Consider the following 21,943-nt stretch of genomic DNA (forward strand, 5'->3'; position numbering starts at 1 on the left):
TAGCTGCTCCCCATGGGTCTTTGGCCAGAGCTGTGGCCTCAGATAAGAGGAATTCCTGTTCTCTGCTCTACCCACAAAGTAGCAAACCAGGCAGCCTTTGCAGTTCAAATGGAAAATTTACAGCTATTGTATTTGCTAAAGGCTTTCATGGAAACCACAGGACTGACTTTCAAAACCACTTCAGTGTGATCTCTGAAAGCTACAACTTTTGTTACAACCCCAGGGCTGTGACAGTAGGTGTAGAGGGAACTGTAATACCCTGAGTTGCTCACAGTTAAGCACTGTCTGAGCCAGCCTGGCTGAAGCTGGATGCCTCACTGACTTTTCCACATACAGAGTCAGTTTTCTGCATGAAGCTGGATGCAAAGTAGATTGAATTCTGAATTTGTAGTAGCAACAACAACTAAAGTAGCTCCGTTTTTTTTATGATGTGTAACAGTTTGAAAAGAAATTGGAGGCAGAGGAGGTGAATGTGGCTGCTGCAGCTGGGATTTGCACTGGCTCTGCACTGCTTCCTCTCTGTGCTGGGCTGTGAACAGCACGACTGTGCCAGATGGGAGAGGTGCAGCTGGAAGGCAGTGTTGCAGCAGTACTGGTACCTTGGCGTGACCTCTGTGTCAGCTCCAGAGGTCTCCAGGCTCTTTTCTAATGAAAGCTGTGGAGAAATCTGCTGAGGTTACCAAGAGCATCACAGGGCATGTTTAAAACCAGGTTGGGTTCAAATTACCAGCAGGCACTTGGGGGTGGGAACCCACCTGAACTGCCAAGTGGATGGCTCAGTAACTGTCTTCTAGTCTAAGCTCCGTAATCTGCAGTGGCATCAGAAATATTTGTATCACTCGCTATTTTAAAAGCCCAACATTACATTCAACCATAACATTGAGCATACTCAAGTCGAGGACTATTTGCTGCAAGGCTGGGAGGGGAAGGGTGGTTCAAGGTTCTTCTGAGAGAAACCCTGGTACCTAACCTCACTCCTTCGGTAAACCTGAGAGGGGTTTTCCATCGATTCACAGAAAGCTGACTCTGATTCCCTTCCCTTGGCAGGCACTGACAGTCAGTGGATGCAGACACTGCGCATGCAGCAGCTCGCAAAAGCCATTTCCCTCCAGCACGGCCACCCGCACAGCCCGAGCACGGTCACGCACTACCTGCCCTACCTGCGCAGCCAGGACTCCTACGCCGCGGCCGTCAGGAGGACGCGCGCTCCCGTCACTCAGCAGCTCACATCCATCAGCCACTCGAGGAACTCCTCTCCCCTGTCACACAGTTTGATGAGAAACCTTTCCAACCTGCACTTGAACTCAAAAGGCAGCAGCGCCTCCAGCACGGCCTCTGACACCCCTTCAGAGAGGGACAGGTCCGCTGGCAAAGGCAGGACCGGCTCGCACAGCGCTGCCTCCCGCAGCTCCTCGGACGGGCGGCGCAGCGGGACCGGCTCCCCGGTGCCCTCGCGGCACTCGGCGCGGCCCAGCAGGACTTCTGTGCCAGCCGCCCCCCAGCACCGCAGGTACCCCCGCGCCGCTCCACAGCCCTCGGCCATCCCTGGCATGCCCCCGCAGGGTGACAGCGAGCCCAGGAGGGGCGACGGGGAGAGCAGAGCCAGCGAGGGCGGGTGGATAAAGGTGCAGCACGCAAGGAAACCCCACAGGCAGGCCGCCGGCAAGCCGGCAAAGGACAGAGCCAGGGGGAGCTGGCGGGGCCGGAGGACGTTCTAAGAGGAATTTGGCCCTTTATTTAACCCAACGTTCAACCTAGAGAAGATATGCCTGCTCCTATTTAATTTGCTGCACCGAAGCTGGTTCCCACCTGGCTGGGGTCTGCCAGCAGACAGGGAGAGCTGCCGCCTCTCCTCCTGTCACTGTCAGCACCAAGGGATTTAATTTGGTTTTTTCCCCTCTGTTTAGCTGCTCGTGTTCTCAGCTGACTGGATATCCACTCATTTGCTTAATTTTTCAAAAATAAAATCCATAAGGCACAGCCAGGTGCCACAATGAAAGGCTCAGTTTCATCCTTGTGCTGTTACCTCTCTCCTCACCTCACTTTGCTTCTAGAAGCCGAGTCCAGCTCTAAGCAGGGTCTTCTCACCCCTTGTCTAGTCTCCTTCTGCCAGGGCGATAGGAAGAAGGTATATATTTCAGCATAGTCTGAAAAAAAAGGGACACAAGGACATTTTTCTTCAGGGCCACTTTAGTAGCTTCACTTCTCCACGTTCAGCTTGCCATCCCTTCTCAGGAATTTCTTACTTTGTTCCTTATTAAAAGCCCCAACGTTAGTTACCCAACACTACTGAGCACACTCTGTCACGTACACAGTTGTCTTAATCAGAAGGAGAATCAAAAACTAGGCTTTATTCTTTTGGGGAAAAAAAAATTAAAATAAAGTGAGAAGAAGGCATTGCCTTTATCATAGTTACAACTAACCCCACTGAGGTCTATAATAATATTTATCCCAGTGCAGCTGGTATTTTTTAATTGAATTTTTAAATGTGGCCAGACTGTGTCGCTTTTGTCTTTCAGTATTCAGGTAGTAAAGACAAGGTCAGCAAAGTTTCTGATTAATGTGGTCTTTAGCTCTGCTGAGAACAAAGACACAGCTTAGACTCAGTTGGCGTCAGAAAGTTTCTTCGTGGCCTTTTCACTCCAAGTTGATTTCACGCAATTAAAAAGGAGAAAAAAAAGTTTGGGTTTCACAAGATGCAAGAGGGAAAAAAAGGAAGAAACAGATAAAGGCAGCTGAACCCAAAGCAATGCATGGTACCCTCTGAAAGCCATGGAACCGTAAATTAGAGGTGCCTTTGAACAGGGTGCTGCACACCACCCATCCCTTGCTGGCACAGCATGGTGAGCGATGCCAGCAGAGCTGCTGGCACAGCACCTGCTCAGGGTGAGGGTGTGTCACCATAGCCCTGTCACTGCATGGTCTAAAGGACATGTAAAGTCCCTGCTCTACACAAAGGCCACTCCTTCCTCTGACTGCCACAGCCCCAGTGAGGGCTGAGCCCTGGGGTGGGTCTCCAGTACCTACCAGGGTGAACTGGGACTCACATTTCATGAATTCAGGACAGATCCACCAAAACCAATCGAGCAAGACATGAATGACACCCAGGTATCAGGATTTGGATTTCTGTCACTCAAGTGCCTTTTCCTCTGACAACAGTTAAGAGCAGAATAAATAGAAGCTTTACCTTGAAGTTAATTCAGCTGCATGTGATGCCCTTTGGTAACAAAGTTTGCCACTTTCTTATGGCTTCAAACTGGCTGAAAGCTAGTCAGTAACGCAGCTTCTGACCCTGGTTTACTGAGCCTGACAACTAATTTGAGGGACATGGACAATCTAGCACTGGATGTTTCTCTGTCACAAGCAGGGGACTGGGATTTTGTCTAGGTTGGAGATCCTTCCCTGACATTTCTTGCCATGACCAAAATGGCTGGAAGATACCAACTGAGAGTAGTTGCTCAGAATGTGTTGTGTTACTAAAATTTGGATATGCATCTCAGGAATCACAGTTGGGCCTGCACAAATCCTAAGAAAGAAATTGCAGGAGTTTGGAAAGTCACCTTTCTCTTCTAGGGTGATCAGGATGGCGGTGTAGCTGTACAAGCCTGAGATACTGTGGGCTGGTGGTGGCAGTTCTACATTCATCAGCTGTCTGTGGTTGTTCGTCAAGATGTCCAGCAGGATTCCTCTGCTGTTTGTAAGCTATTTAATGCTGTGCCTAATTTTAATCTGCCATGTACTGTTTGTCCACATCTGTTGTATTAAAGTGTTCATTAGCATTTAAAGAAGGAGCGGATGGTATTGATCATGCCCATTAAAATTAAACAATCATGCATTAGTGACTGATTAGAAATCCTTCTGCTGTACCAGCATTGCTGGTTAAAGCTACAGTGAGTGAACTTGTGAAAAAAAAAAAAAAAGCAAGATTTAGTTTTTCATCTTGTTTTTTAACACTTTTAATGTCGGTACTCCCTAGCTTGATGATATAATACATTATAAATAAAAATGTGCTTACATTTTCACACATACCCCCAGTACTTTACAAAGCTGAGCCTTTTTTTTTTTTTTCATGTTTTACTAACATGCAGCTAGAAGACCTAGTGTGTAAAATCAGACTGTCTTGGGCAACTATGCCTCAGGAAATGCTCTTTGGAAAGGAGCCATGTTTTGTTTATTTAGGATTTTCTTACAAATCTGTTAAAGACAACCATATTGAAGTACCAGAATGTCTAGATCTGCATGCCAGGAGCTGGACACACTATCCTGCATCCACACACACATCCTTGGCAGTGCTGCAGCTGCCATACCCTCCCTCCATGGCTCACTCTGCAAGTGGCACAAAATAGCACTGCTGTAGAGCTGCCCCTTGGTTTCTTGGCTTTTCTTTCTCTTGGGCTTCACATCTCCATGCTTGGATGTTGATGTTTTCTTAATCCCCAAAAGGTACCTGCATTTTCCTCTTCCAGGGTTTTGAATGCTCTGAATTGTAAGAAGAGAGTTCTGAGATGCCTGCTGGAATGGATGATGAAAAATAGCAAAGAGCTCATGAAGGCAGATTCAGAACTGGACATCCAAAGTGAGTGAGTATTTGTGTCCAACTGAGAGAATGCTTACAAAATCAGATTTTCTTTTCCTTTTTTTTTTTTTAATGTGAAACTTGGAGTAAGAGCAAATATTTACAAAAAAAATTTTTTTTTAATGAGACTTGCTGCCAGAGGTTACACAGAGTCTTTCTGTTCATTCAGCAGCATTTCACTCTGGATCTTGTGGGAATCACAAGAGCTGCCCCACTCTCTCTGGATGCCAGACATCAGCAGGAAAGTTTCAGGGTGAACAGCAGCATCTCTCCCCAGCAATTGGTTCTTGACCCTGTGGGAGGAAGGGAGGGAGGAAGCAGTGCTCAGTTCAGATAGGAAGAGCACGTTAACCTCAGCATCATGGTCCATGGTTTTCTGAAATTTTACAGGCTTTACCTCCACAGCTGATGTCTTCATAGCAAGAGCAAAAAGACTTCTTTTTCTGCCAACAAGATATATGGTTCAGTTTTTTCATTGTTGGGGGTTTTTTTGTCTTTCCTATATACCTAAGGAAAGGATGTCTTAAAAACTAGGAAAGAGCACCAGGAGGATGGAGAGCAGTCACTTACCACTGAGGGCAGCAATCATTCTTCTTCAGCTTGGTGGCCAGAGCTGGGTCTGACCCTGTTGTATATTGGCCTCTCAAGAGCACAGGTTTCCCCGGCAGCCCTGGGGTACCTGGCACTGCCCCCAGGACTGGCTGTAAGAGAGGAGTGTCCTGGGGAGCTGCTCCACAGAGGGAGTGACAGCCAGACCAGACCAGCAGCTCTGGGTGGCGCTGCGCTCTCCAGGCGCTTCTTCCCGGGGTCTCGCAGGTCAGAAGCGTGCTGCTGGGCTGTGAACCTGCTGGCAGCTCAAACGCCTGTGAAACCCTGCTCCTCAGCAGGGCAGCACTGAATGGGAGACTCCCTGGAGCAAAAGCACTGCCCAGGCTGCAAACACAGGCTGCTTTTGTTTGCACACAGCCAGGGCAAGTCCCCGTTCAGCTGGGAGGGGAGAGTGCCCATTTTGCCTCCCCCCAGCTCTGCCCCGACTGAGCTAATGTCCCATGAGAATCTGCTTTCTTGCTGTGAAAAGGGGATGGGTGATTTCGGACACGGTTTACTTTTTAAAGAAAAAACTGGCTACTGCAGTTTTGCTCCATCTTATCTGCTCCCACAGATTATTTTCTAGCAGTTGGCCATGTATGACAGCACACTGACCAGAATCTGGCAACTTGCTGAGCTGATTTATGGAGCAGAGGTTGCCTCACTGAGAACAACAGCCCCCAGCCACGGCACCCCTCACCTCTGTCCTGCTCTTTAGCTCAGCTGATGCTGCTCAGGATCAAACCCCACGTATTTTAAGACTTTCTATCACTTGCAGACTTGCTGCCAAGAACACTGGACTGTACATCAAATATATGCAATTGATTTTTTTGATTGTGCTAGAGAATGCACTTTGACATAGCAATAATAATAATAATTATTATTACTTTAGGCTGGGAAAGATGGGCAGTGACTTATATAACTGTGGAAAAACCCCAAAATGAGAGACCTCCTGGCATCTCATGTCACTAAATGGAATCAAATAGCTGTGCTACCTCTGAAAATTACATCTGACAGAATTATTTTCTGTATATGTGTCCGCCATAGAAGGGTTTTTACATAATATTCTTATCTAATGAATTGCCATGCTTAGCAGTTCAAGCCAGTTTGCTGCAAAAATTTTGAGGTTAGAGAGGAGAAGTCTATTAAGGCAATAACACTAATAAGGGTCTGCCAAGATCACGTTTGAGTGAATGTAAATACAGGGCATTAACAACTCAGAGGACAGGGGAATGGCGCCGGCAGGCAGCGTCCCCCTGGAGGAAGGCGAGCTGGGGCTGCAGCGTGCAGCCCTTCCCTGCGGCTCCGGTCACCTCCGGTCACCTCCAGGACACCTCCAGGACACCTCCAGGACACCTCCCGGTCACCTCCGGCGCTCTTTGGCCGGGCTGGCGGGAGGAGACGCGGACATTGCGCTCTGTAGAATGCAGTGGCTTAGTGTACCTGGGGCTCACAACACATTCATTCCTTTTCCTGCCTTAGCAAGCAAGGTGAGGGCTCCTTGCAGCAAAAAGGGCATTTCCCTCATGCTGTGGAAAAATCCCAAGGGCTTGAAAACTTGCGATGTGCCCTGGGGACCTCTGGCAGGCACTGGCGAGCCCTGCGGGAGGCTACTACTTGTCCCCCTCACTCCCTCCCTCCGAGAGAGCTGCCTGGGGAGAGATCCCTGGGGAGGAGGTTGTGCCACCACCTCTCCTCACTCTCATCCTCTCCCAGCAACCACATCTTGCTGAAGGCTGCTGGAGGCAGCGCAAATCAACACTTGTGAAAAGGCAGTGGCAAAGCTTATGTAAAAGGGCAAAAAACCAGACTACGGTAAGTATTTCAGTTACTTCCTGACAGCCTTCTGCTTCCCACAGCTATACATTTGCAGAATATTTTGTAAGTGATTTCCTTATGACTAAATGTTATTTGTGTTTTCAAAGGAAAATAAAAATCAAAGCCCAACAGTGAAAGGACTGGGATCTTGCACTTTTGAAGGTGGCTACTGCATACCAAACCCAGCTACTTTCCATCAACATTTTTTGCTATGCACTTTGTGGAATGGCTACAGGGTAACCAAGTGAGTATTGTAATTACATTCCCATGATGTGCATCATAATGCTCTGGGCTCCAAATGATCTGCTACACCTTTGGAATAGCCATTAAGGTTTCTATCAAAAATGACCACATTTCAGCCATTCTCCTAGTGCACTGATAAATGTAGTATCAACTGCACTTTTTCTGACACTGACTTGTATTATTCCTTTGGTTTTCCGTTTTTTATTCTTTCAATTTTTGTGGTCTTGCCAGTTTGTGTCAAAGGAACACAGTATCAGATAGGATAGGACATGACCACCTTCAATTCAACGTGCAGGATGCATTGGCACCCAGACTTTACTAACAAGAAAATCACAGCAAAGCACAAGGACATACAAACCTGTTAGATTAAAAGGAGAAAATCTATTTCTCCTTGGAGAGAGAAAAAAGGAAAAAGATACTAATTGCATTGTGGAGGTGTTTTATGGAGCTGGTACAGTTGATCTTACTAGAAACTGATTGTACCTGTTATATATTGAAACATATTTATTTTATAAAATCCGATTCTGCCTATCAGAGCATAGTGTTGACATATTTACATTAAAAAGGTATTCCATAAAAATTCATGTCCAGCAAACATGTAGAGATCTAGCAGTAATTAAATCTCCAAAAGTGGCTATCCTCCTTCTTCTGTGTAGGAACAAGTGTGTCCTTTCTGTACTGCAATCAATAGCAGGTTGCCTGATTATACACCTTATTGTGTCTTATATAGTAGTGTGAGCCACTGGAGGGTGACATGTGAACAAATAGATATGCTTGATCAGATCTTTTTAAGAAACACACCTTACAGGAGAGAGAAGAACAATTAGTGTGTGTTATAGGTTACCGATTTACAATTTACATCATAAATCAATGTCTGATTATTTTAAAGCTTCATTTTATTGCACTAATGGTTTCAATAACACACTATAATTTTCTCAGATGAAGAGGTGATTGGACAGCTCTTACAGAAATTTTTAATTACTGTCATTAGTGGCTGCAATATTTTTTTCCTATGGACCTAAGATGAGTTACTGCATTGTACTGTGGGTACCCTGTGGCTACGAGAATCCAAACTCTCCCTCTGCTCCTAAATGTTTGCATCTATAAACACGTGTCACTGTGCCACTCTCATCACAATAAATACAGGCATCACACATTAACTTATTAACTAATGTATTCACATGCTATTTTAGGCAGGTGTGGTGGTACATCCCCACCCTTGGGCCCTACTGTGATTTCAGAAATACTCATTAAGCCTTGCCCTTGACAAGCCCCACCTGGGCTAAGCTCTTCTTGAGCTTATCAGAAACACTGCCTGCTTGTAGGAACTTGCTTTCTAGTGAGGCTGTTTTTTAACAAACAGCCTTGAAAACTGATTATTCTTGCCTGAATAAAAATCCAAGTGGAACAAGATTTTTGTCACCACACTTTTAAAGATTACTGACCCAAATTGTGGCCAGGATGGAAAATTACTGTGACTAAAGCCAACTCTTTTGTGACCCTCTAAAGAGCAGTCCTAAGTGAGACCCTTTGAGCCCTCCTGGACTGCAGCACCTTCCCCTGAGGTGCCTCTCAGAGCCAGCCAACTCTCATGTTTGCCATACCTGGGGGACCACTGCTGATCCAACAGTGGAGCCTGGGCTACCCCATTCCTCAAGACTCAACCCTTTGCCCATTGAGAAGATGCAGAGAGAAAGATGTGAGTACTTTGATGAATTCAAAGGGAATTTTTCAAAGGTATATACCTTGTATGTAGTCCTTTGAGTCTGTGTATGAGTAGGCTATAGCAAATGTACTATGAATGTTGTTCTAGATTCTTAAGTACTTTAAATTTGTAAGTAAGTTAGGCCTACTACTGAGTTACTGTTGTGCTACAGTAAATTCTATAAGAATCTTTTGTTAAATTGCTTACATTAAGCTGTCAATTAAGTGCTGTTAAGTTTAAGTGCCATTAACAATTTTAGGCCAAAACCGTTTTTCAAGTGTGGGGCTAAGTTTGGCAAGGAAGTCCATTCTGAACCTTGTGACTCGATGGGAGGGTCTCCTTTATTCTTTTTTATCCTTACTCTTTCTCAGCCTTACCCTTTTTCCAGGTAGATAATTTTTGGTTGATTTTAGTTTTAGATTGATTTTAGACTTCAGTATAATTTTTTCCTGTGTTCTTTAACCATCTAGTAAGTAGTAAAGTGAACCTTGCCAATGAACTTTGTCATGCTTTCACTTTTATATTAAACATACTTTGGTTGATACTTCTGCCAGGGATTCTTTGAGTGTCCTAAAACACTCATTCATGACATCAGGGAAAAATGAATTGCTTCAATTAAAAAAAAAAAAAAAAAAAGGAGCTAAAGAGTGTTGAGTGTTGTTAAGATAGGAAGTGTGTAGGAGAGCCAGGGACAGGGCAGCAGGAGTCCTGCCTCCAGAGAGACAAGCTGTGTTAAAATGCCAACAGCCAAAATCCGTGGGGTGACTCAGAGGACAGCACTTGTCCTTTGTCCCAGCAGACTAAAGGTCACACCTATTGTTTCTGACAATGGACCTATTGTTGGAGGTCCATGTTCTTGAAGTTCCTAACATGTAAACAACTTTGCTTCCCCCCAGATAAAATGCAGAAAGTGTTGCACACTCAATCTACTGCATTTCCCTCCATGATTCCAGCCTGTTCCCCTAGCAGGTCTTCCAAGGGCTCCTATCACTTAGTGACAGCTCATTTCAAAGACAGATGAGACCATAACAGATTATTTTCTTGAAAACACCTGATAAAATACTCCAGATGATCTTTGCTCTGAGGGAAGAGCTTGCTGGCTGCACAGGACAGGCTATGCAGGACCCTGACTGGGGGATTAAACAGGCAGGGATGTTTTCCTCCACTCACATTAGCCCAGTTTAAATGTGGCTGAAAATGCAATGTTCACCTTTGAGTTCAGCTTTTCATGTCTTCAGCTACTGTTAATAGCTAGATATAAGACAGTTGTGCTGCCTGTGCCTTGACAAACACAGAAAAACTTTTTCCATCATGGTAAATTTGGTAAGTTTGTTGTGTCCATCCACCCAGGGCACCTGGGCCCGGCAGGGCAGAGCAGGAGCATGCAGGCCATGAAGGTGAAAACAGGGGAAATCACAGTGCCACAGGTCACAACAACCATCTCCTGAGTTACACACCTTCATTTTCTGGTACCCTTGCTGTGTGCTGTAGGAAGGGAAGCCCTTCACATACATCCCATTTCTCTTTTCCCTGTCCTGAGCTCTTCTCCCCAGTCATCTGTAAAATTTGTGAGCTGATATACACAATTTTTATAAAATAATTATTTTTCACATATTAAAAAAACCCCTGATAATACGGTTTATGAAATGTCCTGTCTGGATTCCCCACAAAGTCTCTGCTCTGGCCTATTAATTTGAAAGCCATTTGACTACATATGTAGTTTGAAGATTTGAAGAATGCATTAAGCATTAAATGGACAAGTAACTGCAGTCTGAAGTTCTGCTTTAGCTAGTGCCATCAGCACTCCATAACATTTCATAGGATGCTCTTGAAAGCTGTCAAAATTGGCTACTTCTCTAGTAAAATTCTGATAATTGTTATTCAAGATATTAAGGGCTTTTACTGTTCATAAACTGAACCTCTTCTTCCATAAGTAATCTAGTATTTGTAGATTTCACTTTCTGAAAGAAGTAAAAGTACATCAAATTTCAAAAAACATTCCCCCTCTTCCCAAGGGAGCTGTCTTGTCTGGAAGCCAGGTGGGTGGCAATCCTCCACTACTGTGGTTTAGAGGAATGGAGTGTGGTCTGGTCTCTGGAGAATTGGTTTAGTTCATCTGCTTTTGTGTGTGCTGAGAGGCCAGCAGTGCAGGTAAGTGTGTAATTATGGGCTTATTGAAAATGGAGATTCTTTTACACGACAGGTTGCAGCACGCGCAGGAAGAATAATGCCCACAGAAAATAGAACTCCTCCGTGAGGGCTCTTGTACCCTATTGTGCTGTAGGATATTTACAGGCTTTGGCTCAGAGATGATTCCTGGTTTGCCTTACACGGGCACAGGTTTGCACGGCCCGCGGCCTCCTCCCTCCCGCTGATTGCAGCGGGACGCGCTGCTGCCAGGGAGGCACCTGGAAATGCTGAGCAGCAACAGTTGCACTGGTGTCGAGCCCTGCTCCAACCGCAGCATAAACAGAGGATTATAGCAAACACCAGGGCCACAAATCCCATACAGCTTCTTCAGGGCTTCTCCCGTTGCTACTGCTGCCAAATACGACGTAGCAGTTATTTTGCTGTTTAACGGCTGTACTTGATTTAATGTGCTATTATACGTGTTACCAAAAATGGTTTAAAATGACTGATCTATTTTCTTCTGGCCTGTCTTCAAATAGTATTGTGATTGCAGAGGGCAAGGCAGCCAACTTCTTTGTAAAATTCTGTTGAACTGCTGTTACCCGAGGAGCAGAGGCGTCACCCCGAGTCTCACTCCTAGCGCTGATCCGCGGGGCCCTGGTGAGTGGTTCCCCATTCCCCGCGGGACTCGGGGCAGCCTGCGCGCTGCGGGCGAGTGTTCTGACACAGTGCGCTCGTACCGAGCCGCTTGGCAGGCGGCGCTGGGTGCGGGCACGGCTGGCGGCAGCCAGCACACAGACCCTTGGATTTATTTCGTGGAGAAAGCCCCACAGCCCTTGAAAAGTGGCAGGTTTAGGGAGTTTATTTCAGAGTAAAGCCAACTTAGGTTTGGCATATAAAATTATTTACAACAAGAAAAGGAGAGCTAGAAACTACGGAGGCTTCCCAGCCAGCCGCGCTTAGGCATGAGCGACCGCGGGCACGGCCCCCGGCCCCCGCCCCCCTTCTGCAGCCGAGTCCCGCCACGTTCCGCCCGGGAGTTTTTCGCGCCACAGGGCCAGGCCCTTGCAGCTCTACAAAGCCTACCCCGCGAATAGGAAAAAAAAAAAGGGGGGGGGACATCTGCACTGTCCCCTTCGAGGACATCCCGGGAGACCTGATGAGCTCCTTAGCAGGGGCGGGAGGGCGCAGGGGAGCCTGCGGGGTGCCTGACCCCGAGGGGGTGTGCGCTGCATCTGCCAGGACGCAGGCGGCAACGCGGGAAAAGCGCCGCCGGCCCCGCCCCCCGCGGTCCCGCTGCTTTGGCGCGAACCTTCAGTTCCAGCGTCCGCCCGCTGCCGCCAGCATGGCCCCGCCGCGCCCGCAGGTGAGCGCTGCCCCCCCTGAAGCCGCGGGAGAGGTCGCTGCTGCTACTGAGAGGGGGGAGGCTGTGGCGCTTGCCGCCGCTCCCGTGGCGCTCCGGGGTGTTGCGAACCTCGGCAAGCCGGACTAAGCTGCGCTGCCTAGGGTGGTGGGGTGGGGTGGGGGGGCAGTCTTTAGTTTGGTCATCCCAGGGAGAGCGACGTCGGTGCAGCCCCACCACCCAAGACCGGCAGCTCCGGGGCTCCTGGCCCGCCGCGGTGCTCGGGCGCCCCGTGCATGGCGGAGCCCTTGCCCACCTAAGTTGGGGGGGGAGCTCAGCTTGAGAGCCACGCTCGGCGGGGAGCCGGCGGCCCGGAACCATGCGCCCATGGCCCCCGCCTCGCCGAGGGCGCGGGGCCGGTCGTGGGGCGGTGTTGTGGGGAGCGGCCCCGCGCGGCAGGGACGGGACGGGCAGGAAGAAGCACAGGGGTCGGCCCGGCCGCGTGTGTGCGGGGGGCCGCACCATTTTAGCGGGAGGTGGGAGCGGTGTTGGCCGGGACGGGCTTGTTTGCGAGCCCCTGGCTAGCCCGGGTCGCCTGGGATGGCCGGCTCCGCGCCAGGGCCCCCCCGGTGCGGCCTGCCCGGCCCATTGGCCCCGGCTGCGCTCCCCCTCAGCCGCGGCGGGCGGCACCAGAAACCGCCCCTTTTGTGTCTGGGGCCGGCCGGTCCGCGGTTCTGTGCTCGGCGGAACTGTGAAGGAAAAGCCGCGAGCAGAGCGGTGCTGAGGAGAGGACGGAGGGCTCCAGGTCGGCCCGGATAGCGGCCGCTTAAGCCCTGAGGGTCCGGGCTTGGCCCGGCCGGTGAGCCCGTGTAGGCCCCCGCCCATACCCGGGCAGCACCAGCGCCTCAGTGGGGGTGCTGCCCCCCGGCCTCCCCGCCAGCCAGCATCAGGGGTGAAATGGGTCACTGCCAGTGGAAACATCCCCTGGGAAAGGAAAACCTGAAGCCCATAAAAAAAGTCTTCTAAATTGGTGGCCCACTGAACAAAACAGCAAGCTGCTTTGTCTAGAGCGGTTGTTTCAAATCTGTGGGTAGGATTCTTTGGCCCTTCCGTAAGAGCTGCAGAGTGTTTGGTGTTTGCCTCAAACTGCAAGTAATAAGTGAATCAAAGTAGATTTCTTGGTACTTTTCATGTACTTGCACTTTTTTCCATCACTGGCTGTGAGACTGGCGAATGGCATGATTTATATGCTTATTTCTACTTGCCTGTTTGTGTAAAAGAGTATTCTTAAATACTGAATGAAACCCATCTGTAACAACGATCAGAACTGTATCAGAGTAAAAACTATTGTCATTCCTAACTTTAAGATTTATTTCAAAGCTGATATTTGTTTTCTGACTTGCATTCAAGGTTGCTGAACATCCTAAAATGTTCAAACTTCCTAAGCTTCAGTACAAAGATGTTCTCAGAAGCTGCTGTGCTGCAGTAGGTCTCTTCTTAATGGTGTTGCTGTTGTCCTTTTGTAGCGTCGTTCTGGAAGGAGAAACTTCACAACCTTTCGGAATACGAAACTGATTCCCATGGAAACATCCTCATCCTCTGATGACAGTTGTGACAGTTTTGGTTCTGATAATTTTGCAAATACAGTAAGTACAGTACAAGAACAAATAAGATCATATGTGCTGGACTAGTAAAGATTGCAAAAATGTAAAGCTAGTAATGTAAGACTACTTGCTCTGCTTGTGTTTTTGTACAGTAGTCATAAATCTGTGCTATAGGCAGTAATTTCATTTCACTCTTTACTTGTGCATCTAGGTGGTAATTGTTGGAAATAGATTAGCTATCAATTCTGGCCTTTGATATGTCACCTAAGCTAATGTACCTGGTAATTTACAACTGGGGTTCCTGAACCCCTTGCGAAATGTCTTAACTTTTTTTTTTCTTTATTAAAAAGCTATTTGCTTGTACTACATGTATAAATGTTAAAATTTTTCTGTACAACTTAAAGTATATTTTCTTTTTGTAGAAATCCAAATTTAGGTCGGATATTAAAGAAGAACTGGCAAAAATTTTTCATGAAGCCTCTGATGATGAATCTTTTTGTGGCTTTTCAGAAAATGAGGTTCAAGATGCATTGGTAAGACAGTTGCTTTTTGTTTGCTATTTTATATTAAAATTCTTACACATTCTTAATTGGAGAATAATGCCAACTGTAGACAGTTCACTGTTTCAGAAGCATTTAGTAAACGGTCCAAGTAGCCAAAGTTTAGTTTTCTTTTTGTCTCCAGGAAAAGCACTCAAGATATGGAGATATAAAAATCTGCCATATGTATTTTGAAATATACCTCTTAAAACTGTCCTTGCTGGATGTTACTCTGTTGGAGCCTAACATTTCTGGTTTCCTCAATATGAAATGTTAGGCTGGCCCATGGACTCCAGCAAGCCTCAGAGAAATTCCTGTGTGTCTTGACATGCAGTCAGACCTCCACTCTGGCAGTGTAACAGGGGATGCTGTGCATCTTTCAGCAGTAGAGAGATATTCATAGGTGGTGAAATCTGCCTTCCTGCTTTTCCTTGACATCAGTTTTATTGCTTAAAAAGATCAATAGTTGATACTCAGAAGAGAAACTGAAGTAGTACCACATTTGGCAAAACCAGGTTCGTCATGACTTCTGCACATGCTGAGAAATGACTAGAAAAGAAAAATGACTAATTGGAAGAAATTACATCTGAGTTAAAACACAGCTGTAAAGAGAGTAGGAGACAAAACTGGAGTAGATAAATACAAATAAAGTCAGTAGCTTCACATAATGTACAACCAGAATCACATATCGGCTTGATAAAAACCCTGTGTAAATAAAAATGGCCATTTGATGTCCATTCTTACTGCTGATCAAAGTAAGACTGCCTTGTTGTGTCTAAAAACAAAAATCAAAGCCTATTGCATAATGAGCTTTAAACTAAATGATGTCCTCACTGAACCATTGGTTCTTGGGAAATTTGTAAGCAAGGCATCAGAATTTAAAGATCAGAAAATACCGGGATTTTATTAGTAATTATTTCATTGGTTGGCTCTAGAAGGAAGTGTCCTCTTTTTTATCATTGATACGGTGAGATGGCTGTACTTGACAGATTCCAGAACTGGGTTTGACCTTGTGCAGACAACTGCATAGTGGAGTGGCTATTTTTACAGCCAAATGCTTTATGTAGCAAAATCGAGCCCTTTAAAGGCATTTCTCTTTCTCATCCCATACACATGAACTGGTTTTGCTATTGGACTTACAGTGAGAGCTAAGACTGCTGCAAATACTACACTCCCTTTTCTGGTGTGTTTGGTACAACCATGTGGGTCTCCCTGAGAGGTATGTATCCCTTGTTTCCTCTCCTCCCACTCCAAAATACACTAGGACTGTATGTCTGGATTTCAGCAAGATAGCCTCTCAAACAACAAAATGTTGTCCACTGTATTTAGCTGCAACTCTCCTGGATTTACATGCTTCCATTTTGGTTTGTTAACAGAAATTGGAATCAGATTCAGATGAGAATGATGCAAGTGCTGAAAGTGAGATCAATCAGAGAGGGCAGAAATGCTCTGTTCCTCTGAAAGTAGCCATGAAGTTTCCACCTCGAAGATCAGAGAGGAGGAAGGGTGGCATGGAGCCTGTTCCTGAAACACCGATGCCTGCTCTAGATTCAGACTCTGACGCTGAAGAAAATGGTGCTATGTTTTTAGAAAAAAGAGCTTTAAACATAAAGGAAAACAAAGCAATGGCAAGTACTCTGTCTTCCTGTGGACTCTCCCTTTCCCCCCCGCTTCCTTTCAGCTCTTGGGGGACCTCTGTTTAAATTCACTGTAATGGGAATTATGTGAATGCATTAAGATGAATTTGCATTCCTAAAATAAAAATCTGATACTTTGTATTTACTGGCATATGAAAATCCATAGGCTGTAAGCCTAACGACATAATAAGTTTTGAGCATTTCCAAATTACTTGCAGTCACTAAAACATAAATAAGACATAAATGCAAAGAGTTGAAGAATGACTGCATTTCCTATAAGTAATTGTACTTTTAGCCAATTGCCCTAGTAGTCTGTAATAGCACATAAATACCCTTTTAAAGCTCTGCTTCATTTTTCTCTCTCTTGTTAGCTTGCAAAACTAATGGCTGAGTTGCAAAATGTTTCTGGTATCTTTGGTGGGAGAAAATCGTTGCCAGCTGTCAGTCATGTGAGTATAAACTTACTGGATTTGCATTCAGATTTCTAAGAGTCAAATTCTGACATTACAAAGCAGGATTCTCAATGTAAAAACTTAATAAACTGTGCAAATCAAAGTCCAGTTAGAATTTTACTGCTTCCTAAAATGAGTATCCTCATTGTGTAATTCTCTTTTGATTTGCCATGGTACAAAGCAGAACAGATTAATTTATAAAGGTTAAGTGTCTCCACAGGCCAATAAAACCAAACAAGGTGCTGTGTAAATATGTGTTGATAAAAAGGCTGGAGGTAAGAGAGGGCAGCTCAGACCTGAATATTCTGTGTGTCTGGAACCTTGAAAAACACCTGGCATTGAGCATAACTTTTAAGAAGATTGGGTTGTGAATCAGCAGTGTAATGAATTTCACTGCTGATGTATTTGTAATTTGGGTGAAGATTAGAAGAACGCTGAAAATTGCAGCTCCTCATAGACACAGGTTCTGCTGCTTTTGACTATTTGTCAGTGACTAGCAGAATGCCTAACATGAACTTGCTTAGGGTCTTCTTACCTTTGGTTTTGTGACTGGGACAGGGATAGACATGTCTTAGGAAAAGATGAGAGGAAGGCATCTTTAGGGGAGGAATTCAGTATAGGGTCAGGAGCTATCTGTGTTTTCACCTGTTTCACTAGGGGCTTTTAAACATTAGCAGGGACCAAAGCGACTTCCAAGGCGTTCACTCCCCAACTGTGCCTTGAGGAGGAACCCAGACCGGAGTTCTCGGCCTCACACAAGGTCCAGGTCCTTGATTGAAGGTCCTCCTACTCTTGTACCAGAAGAGGAAGAAGATGACCCATACATCTTGGTGAGAAGAAGGAAGATGTCTGATGAATACCTGGAGGTATGATAAAGATCTAGTTCTGTTGTAGGTTGTGAGGGTGGTTTTGTATGAAGGTTTCCCTTCAAGAAAATAGCAATTCATAGATTTGATGAGGTTTATCAGTATGCTATGGCCTTAGAAGAATTTTTAAAAAAAAAAAAAAAAAAAGGGCATTTTGTATGTGCTCTCCATTTCCTCTTCCTTGTCCTTTAAAAACCACTTCCTGTTGCACTCCAGCAGGAGTGAAGCAAGATCAGTACATCACTGCACCCTGAGGGGGACAGACCAAGTAAAGGTGCTAAAGTTGCATCCATATCATTCGTCTGTACAAAGTTCTGTTATATCTTTCTTAAGTATTTGATGGGTGTTTGAGACTTCAGCCTTGCTGTGAAGATCCTTGCTTTTGTAGAGTTTTTGCTGAAACTAATACTGCCAGTATTGTGTCTTTGCTGTTCAGCATGAAGCCCGTACTCCCAGGAGGGGTCACCGTGGTGCCATGGCTTTTCCACACGTTGTGCGCCCAGTTGAGGACATAACAGCAGAAGAGCTGGATAATGTCTGTGTATCTGCAAGAGAAAAAGTGTATAACAGGGCCATGGTAAGTGTATTCCAGCTTTGTGAAATGTGTACTTAGTGAAGGATTTTTTTTTTTTGCTATTCTATGTTCATGTTTTAGCATCAGATAGGGTACACTCCCTCTCACTGGGAGACAGGATGTGATTTTTGGGAGAAATACGTCCGAGATCTTGAAGTGTCCCTTCTTATTTTTGCCTGAATTTGTAGAATGGCCTTTACCAAAGCAATTAGCTGGGTTTCACTCTGGAACAGCTGTAATACTTAAGTGATACCAGCCAGGCAAATCACCAAATTACCAGACACTGAAGATGCAGTGTCAAAACAGTCTTGGTTCATACTTGCAAGGTGGCTTTCTATTTCGGGATAAGCACTGCCAGCTGCCGAAGAGATTTTGTTCAATGCTTTTTTTTCCCCTATCTAAAATGCTATGTTAAATGTCTCCTTTGTTTTTCCTGTGTTCTAGGGATCCACCTGTCATCAGTGTCGCCAGAAAACCATAGACACCAAGACAACTTGTCGTAACCCCGACTGCGTAGGAGTGCGGGGCCAGTTCTGTGGGCCCTGCCTCCGCAACAGATACGGGGAGGATGTCAGAGCAGCACTGCTGGACCCGGTAGGACAGTGCTCACAGCTGGCTGTTTGTGCTTGTCTGCCACAGCCAGGGGTGTTGGTCGCTGGCAGCAGTGGCTTTAACAGCTGCTTACAGTGCTGCAGTACATCATGTGCACTCCTGGCTTGATTCACCCTGAATCACAGAACTGTGTTGTGTAGAACTTGTTGTATTTACTACTTCTGTAGTTTTAATTGCAGGAGTAAAGTATGAGAACAGAGCAGCAGCCAAAATATTCTTGTGTTTGAGCATCAAAATAGTGTTCTTTTTATCATTATCTCTACATTAGTGCTTAATGCCCTAGGGAAAGGAACTGGACTGTGGGCAAAGTGCTGCTGCTATGGGCTGTGATGTGGGAGTTAAAACAGTGGAATGCTTCCTGCAGTCGCGTGCAGGACAGGCAATGGAGAGCTTAATCCCCTACAGACTGAGGAATTTGTACTCTCCTACTGGCTTAGATGACTTTTTGCAGAACTCAGTGTGTAGCAGGGCACTCTCCTAAGTTGTGAGTATGAGTTACATCTGGCACAGCATCTCAGCTAAAAGGGCTTCTCCTTGTCTCTCTTCTGTGTAGACATGGAGGTGCCCCCCATGTCGTGGAATCTGCAACTGTAGCTTCTGCAGACAGCGAGATGGCCGATGTGCCACAGGTGTCCTGGTCTATCTGGCCAAGTACCATGGCTTTGACAATGTCCATGCCTACTTAAAAAGGTGAGTGTGCCATTGTGTCAGCGATGTGGTTGCATTAAGGGGGATAAGCATCTCCAAAATGGGAGAGAAAAGATGTCCACATCCTAGTTTGTCAGTTAAATCTCAAGATTAGTCTGTGTTGCCTCCAGAATCTGAGATTTTGCCCCATGATTTTTCTGATACACTGACTCTTACCTGAAACGAGTGATATATTCACTCTCCCTTTTAGCTCTCAACCTCAGTGTGTATTGTCAGGGCTTCCACTAATTGGTCTAAAGAGTTTTCAGTGTTTTGCTACAAGCTGACTCATGTTTTTACTTGTCTTTCAGTCTGAAACAAGAACTTGGAATGGAAGACTGAAGCTGTGACTGCCTTTAAATTACATATTCTTTCACCAACATAATGTTATTGCCTGCTATGAATTGTTTAATCAAATGAGATTACAAAGTGCCTTCTCTGCTTCTCTTTCCTTCTGGGTAAAAAAGGATAAAAACCTTTCATTTATTTCAGTGTAAATCATACTTGGGAAAGATGTTTAATGCAGGTCTTCACCCACAGGCCATTGTTTTCTCTTTAGACAACTTTGCAAATCAGATAGCATCAGTCCTTTTTAAATTCTTTTTTTCTTCCTGAAAGGAGATGGGGCTTTAAGCCATCAGTTTCACTCATGCAGCAATCTATGCTGCAGTTTTACTTATCCTCCAAAACTGGTTACAAAAAGATAGAGATGTTCTGAAAACTTTGGGGTGGTTTTCTCCACAGAACAAAGCAGACAACTTCTGCAATACAGGCACTTCATGATCAAATAGAATTGTAGAATTCTCTGAAACAACAGCATGTTCTTAAGTTTGAAAAGGAAGCTCTGTTAAGTTGCAGCTGAGCAGTCTCCAAGCACTAATATTTGGTTTTATAGATTTCTGAAAGTTCACACTTTCAGAAATCTGTAAAATCATTTCAAGGGAGATTCTCTGAATTAAAAAATGCGGTTTGACGTTTGCTGGCACTTTGTGTTTTTGCTCAGATGGGAGAAGGCCACTGCTGAAAGCTTCCACAGCACTAGCATTGCCTACTGGTGACAGTGATGGGAATGCACTGGTATACATTGTGTAGTGACCACTGTCTAAAACAGAATGTTCCATGTGTTAAATTACTGTTTTGGGGTACTCTCTTTTCCCTGTTCCTGCTGCAGCTGCAGAACTGCTTTGCAGAGTCAGCAGTGGTCCTGGGGAAGAGGGATACCTCCAGAGCAGGGCTTGGTCAAGTAGAGGGGTGGCAGTTTGTGTGGCTGTTGGGCCATCTTTGAGTGGATGAAAAGTGGTAACTTGTTTAGTTTGATTATCAGGAAAACAGGCAATGAATGTTTCTGTTTCTGGCTCTTTGTGATTGTGGAAGGTTCTTTCACATGACATTGGTGAAATGTAAGTACAGCAGAAACAGAGCTGAAGAATTCTGATATGCTGAGCACATAGGGGTCTCCTGTACTCTGTTGTAAAAAAGAAGGTGCCATGAAAGTTGCATCCAGAGAACCATAAAACATGTAAATGTGCTTAGTTTTGTTATGGAAACTACTGTGTAAGCTTTGTATAAGGTTTAGAATGCAATGCTATAAATAATGTACAGTTGAATAGTAGAAGAAGCACTGTGGGTTTACACTTCTGTGCCTGTGCAGTATTTGCACTGTGTGTATACAAAATGATCCACAGTTCTTACCTTTCTGGGAATTGCATCAGTGTGTGTGGGAGGGGAGGAGAGAGGAATTTAGAAACAACAGATATTTGTGTCTCAGACTTGCAGTTCTGTTTTGTAAATCATCGCTCCTATTGAAAATATCTTGTCCTCTCTTTGTCTGTTTTTATAGTGTGAATAGCTGTGCAATCTGAGATGTGGAGAGTGCTCTTCCCTCTAGGTACATTTTGTGAAGAAGGAACTCATTTTAGAAATACATGTTCTGACAGATAAAAGTGGTTGGGTTTTTTTTTTTCCTCCTAATTGCTTGGCTTGCCTTCTGATTGCTAGAGTGTGAAAGTACTGTGCTAAAAGCAGACCCTTGTGTTATATTACAGAGACTGCTGTATTTAGATTTCCTCAGATCTACACTGTTCTGTACAAAATTCTTTATTTTGAAAATAAAAATTTTCAGTTTTAGAATATTTTTGTCTCTGAACTGGTTTTAAAAAGCCTGTTAGAGCCGTACTTCTCTTTTACCACTTTCAGGTGAACTTACACTGTGAAGTTAAGGACTTGGTTGTTCCCATCATACCTGGGGGATCAGTGGGACTTTGACATCTTATCATCTCTGGCCCTGTGTTCCTGAATCAGGCTTGCTCTGATATTCATGCTGCTTGGAGTGAAATGTTCAGTACCTGGTGACTAAGTGGTGATGGTCAAAATACAGAGTGCTTAGTTCAGGCTTAGTAGAGGCTCTTGGCTGATGTGCTGTGTGCTTTCCCCTTCTGCTTTTTCTCTACTTTCTTTTAAACCAGATGCCTACATCCTGAATTGACAAGGATGAGGATTAAATTTTGGACATGAGTCGGAGTACTGTGTCTGCCATTTAAATTTATTTATTTATTTATTTATTCTTTTAC

At 45.2% G+C, this 21,943-nt stretch overlaps 2 protein-coding genes across 6 annotated transcripts in view; both read left to right on the top strand.

Annotated features, from left to right (window-relative positions):
- The window catches only part of MAP3K20 (mitogen-activated protein kinase kinase kinase 20), a 92,048-nt gene extending 87,471 nt beyond the window's left edge, over window positions 1-4,577 (top strand). The window contains exons 20-22 of one of the 3 annotated variants that reach the window (XR_007778021.1): window positions 1,048-1,510; window positions 3,574-3,697; window positions 4,467-4,577. Coding sequence is in view for 2 of the 3 variants with exons in the window: in XM_030241035.2 (XP_030096895.2) it covers window positions 1,048-1,718 (671 nt within the window). In the remaining variant the exon portion in view is untranslated. Of the gene's footprint in view, window positions 1-1,047; window positions 2,000-3,573; window positions 3,756-4,466 lie in introns of those variants that run through there. The other 2 variants (XM_050977090.1, XM_030241035.2) reach the window with 2 other exon arrangements.
- On the top strand, window positions 4,480-21,505 carry CDCA7 (cell division cycle associated 7). Of its 3 annotated transcripts, XM_050977091.1 has the most exons (11): window positions 4,480-4,576; window positions 7,090-7,226; window positions 13,929-14,048; window positions 14,429-14,539; window positions 15,922-16,173; window positions 16,554-16,631; window positions 17,309-17,500; window positions 17,937-18,077; window positions 18,519-18,668; window positions 19,240-19,376; window positions 19,685-21,505. In XM_050977091.1, exons 2-11 carry the CDS (start codon window positions 7,194-7,196, stop codon window positions 19,713-19,715), a joined length of 1,245 nt encoding a protein of 414 aa, XP_050833048.1. In that variant the 5' UTR covers window positions 4,480-4,576; window positions 7,090-7,193; the 3' UTR covers window positions 19,716-21,505. The 3 variants fall into 3 exon arrangements, with proteins under 3 accessions (XP_050833048.1, XP_030097734.2, XP_030097733.2); XM_030241874.2 differs by lacking the exons at window positions 4,480-4,576; window positions 7,090-7,226 and adding an exon at window positions 12,077-12,426 and having other exon boundaries at window positions 17,312-17,500; XM_030241873.2 differs by lacking the exons at window positions 4,480-4,576; window positions 7,090-7,226 and adding an exon at window positions 12,205-12,426.
- The last annotated feature ends 438 nt before the right edge of the window (window positions 21,506-21,943 follow it).

Source organism: Serinus canaria, chromosome 7 (genome assembly GCF_022539315.1).
Source record: "Serinus canaria isolate serCan28SL12 chromosome 7, serCan2020, whole genome shotgun sequence".
In the NCBI taxonomy this organism is placed as follows: Eukaryota; Metazoa; Chordata; class Aves; order Passeriformes; family Fringillidae; genus Serinus; species Serinus canaria.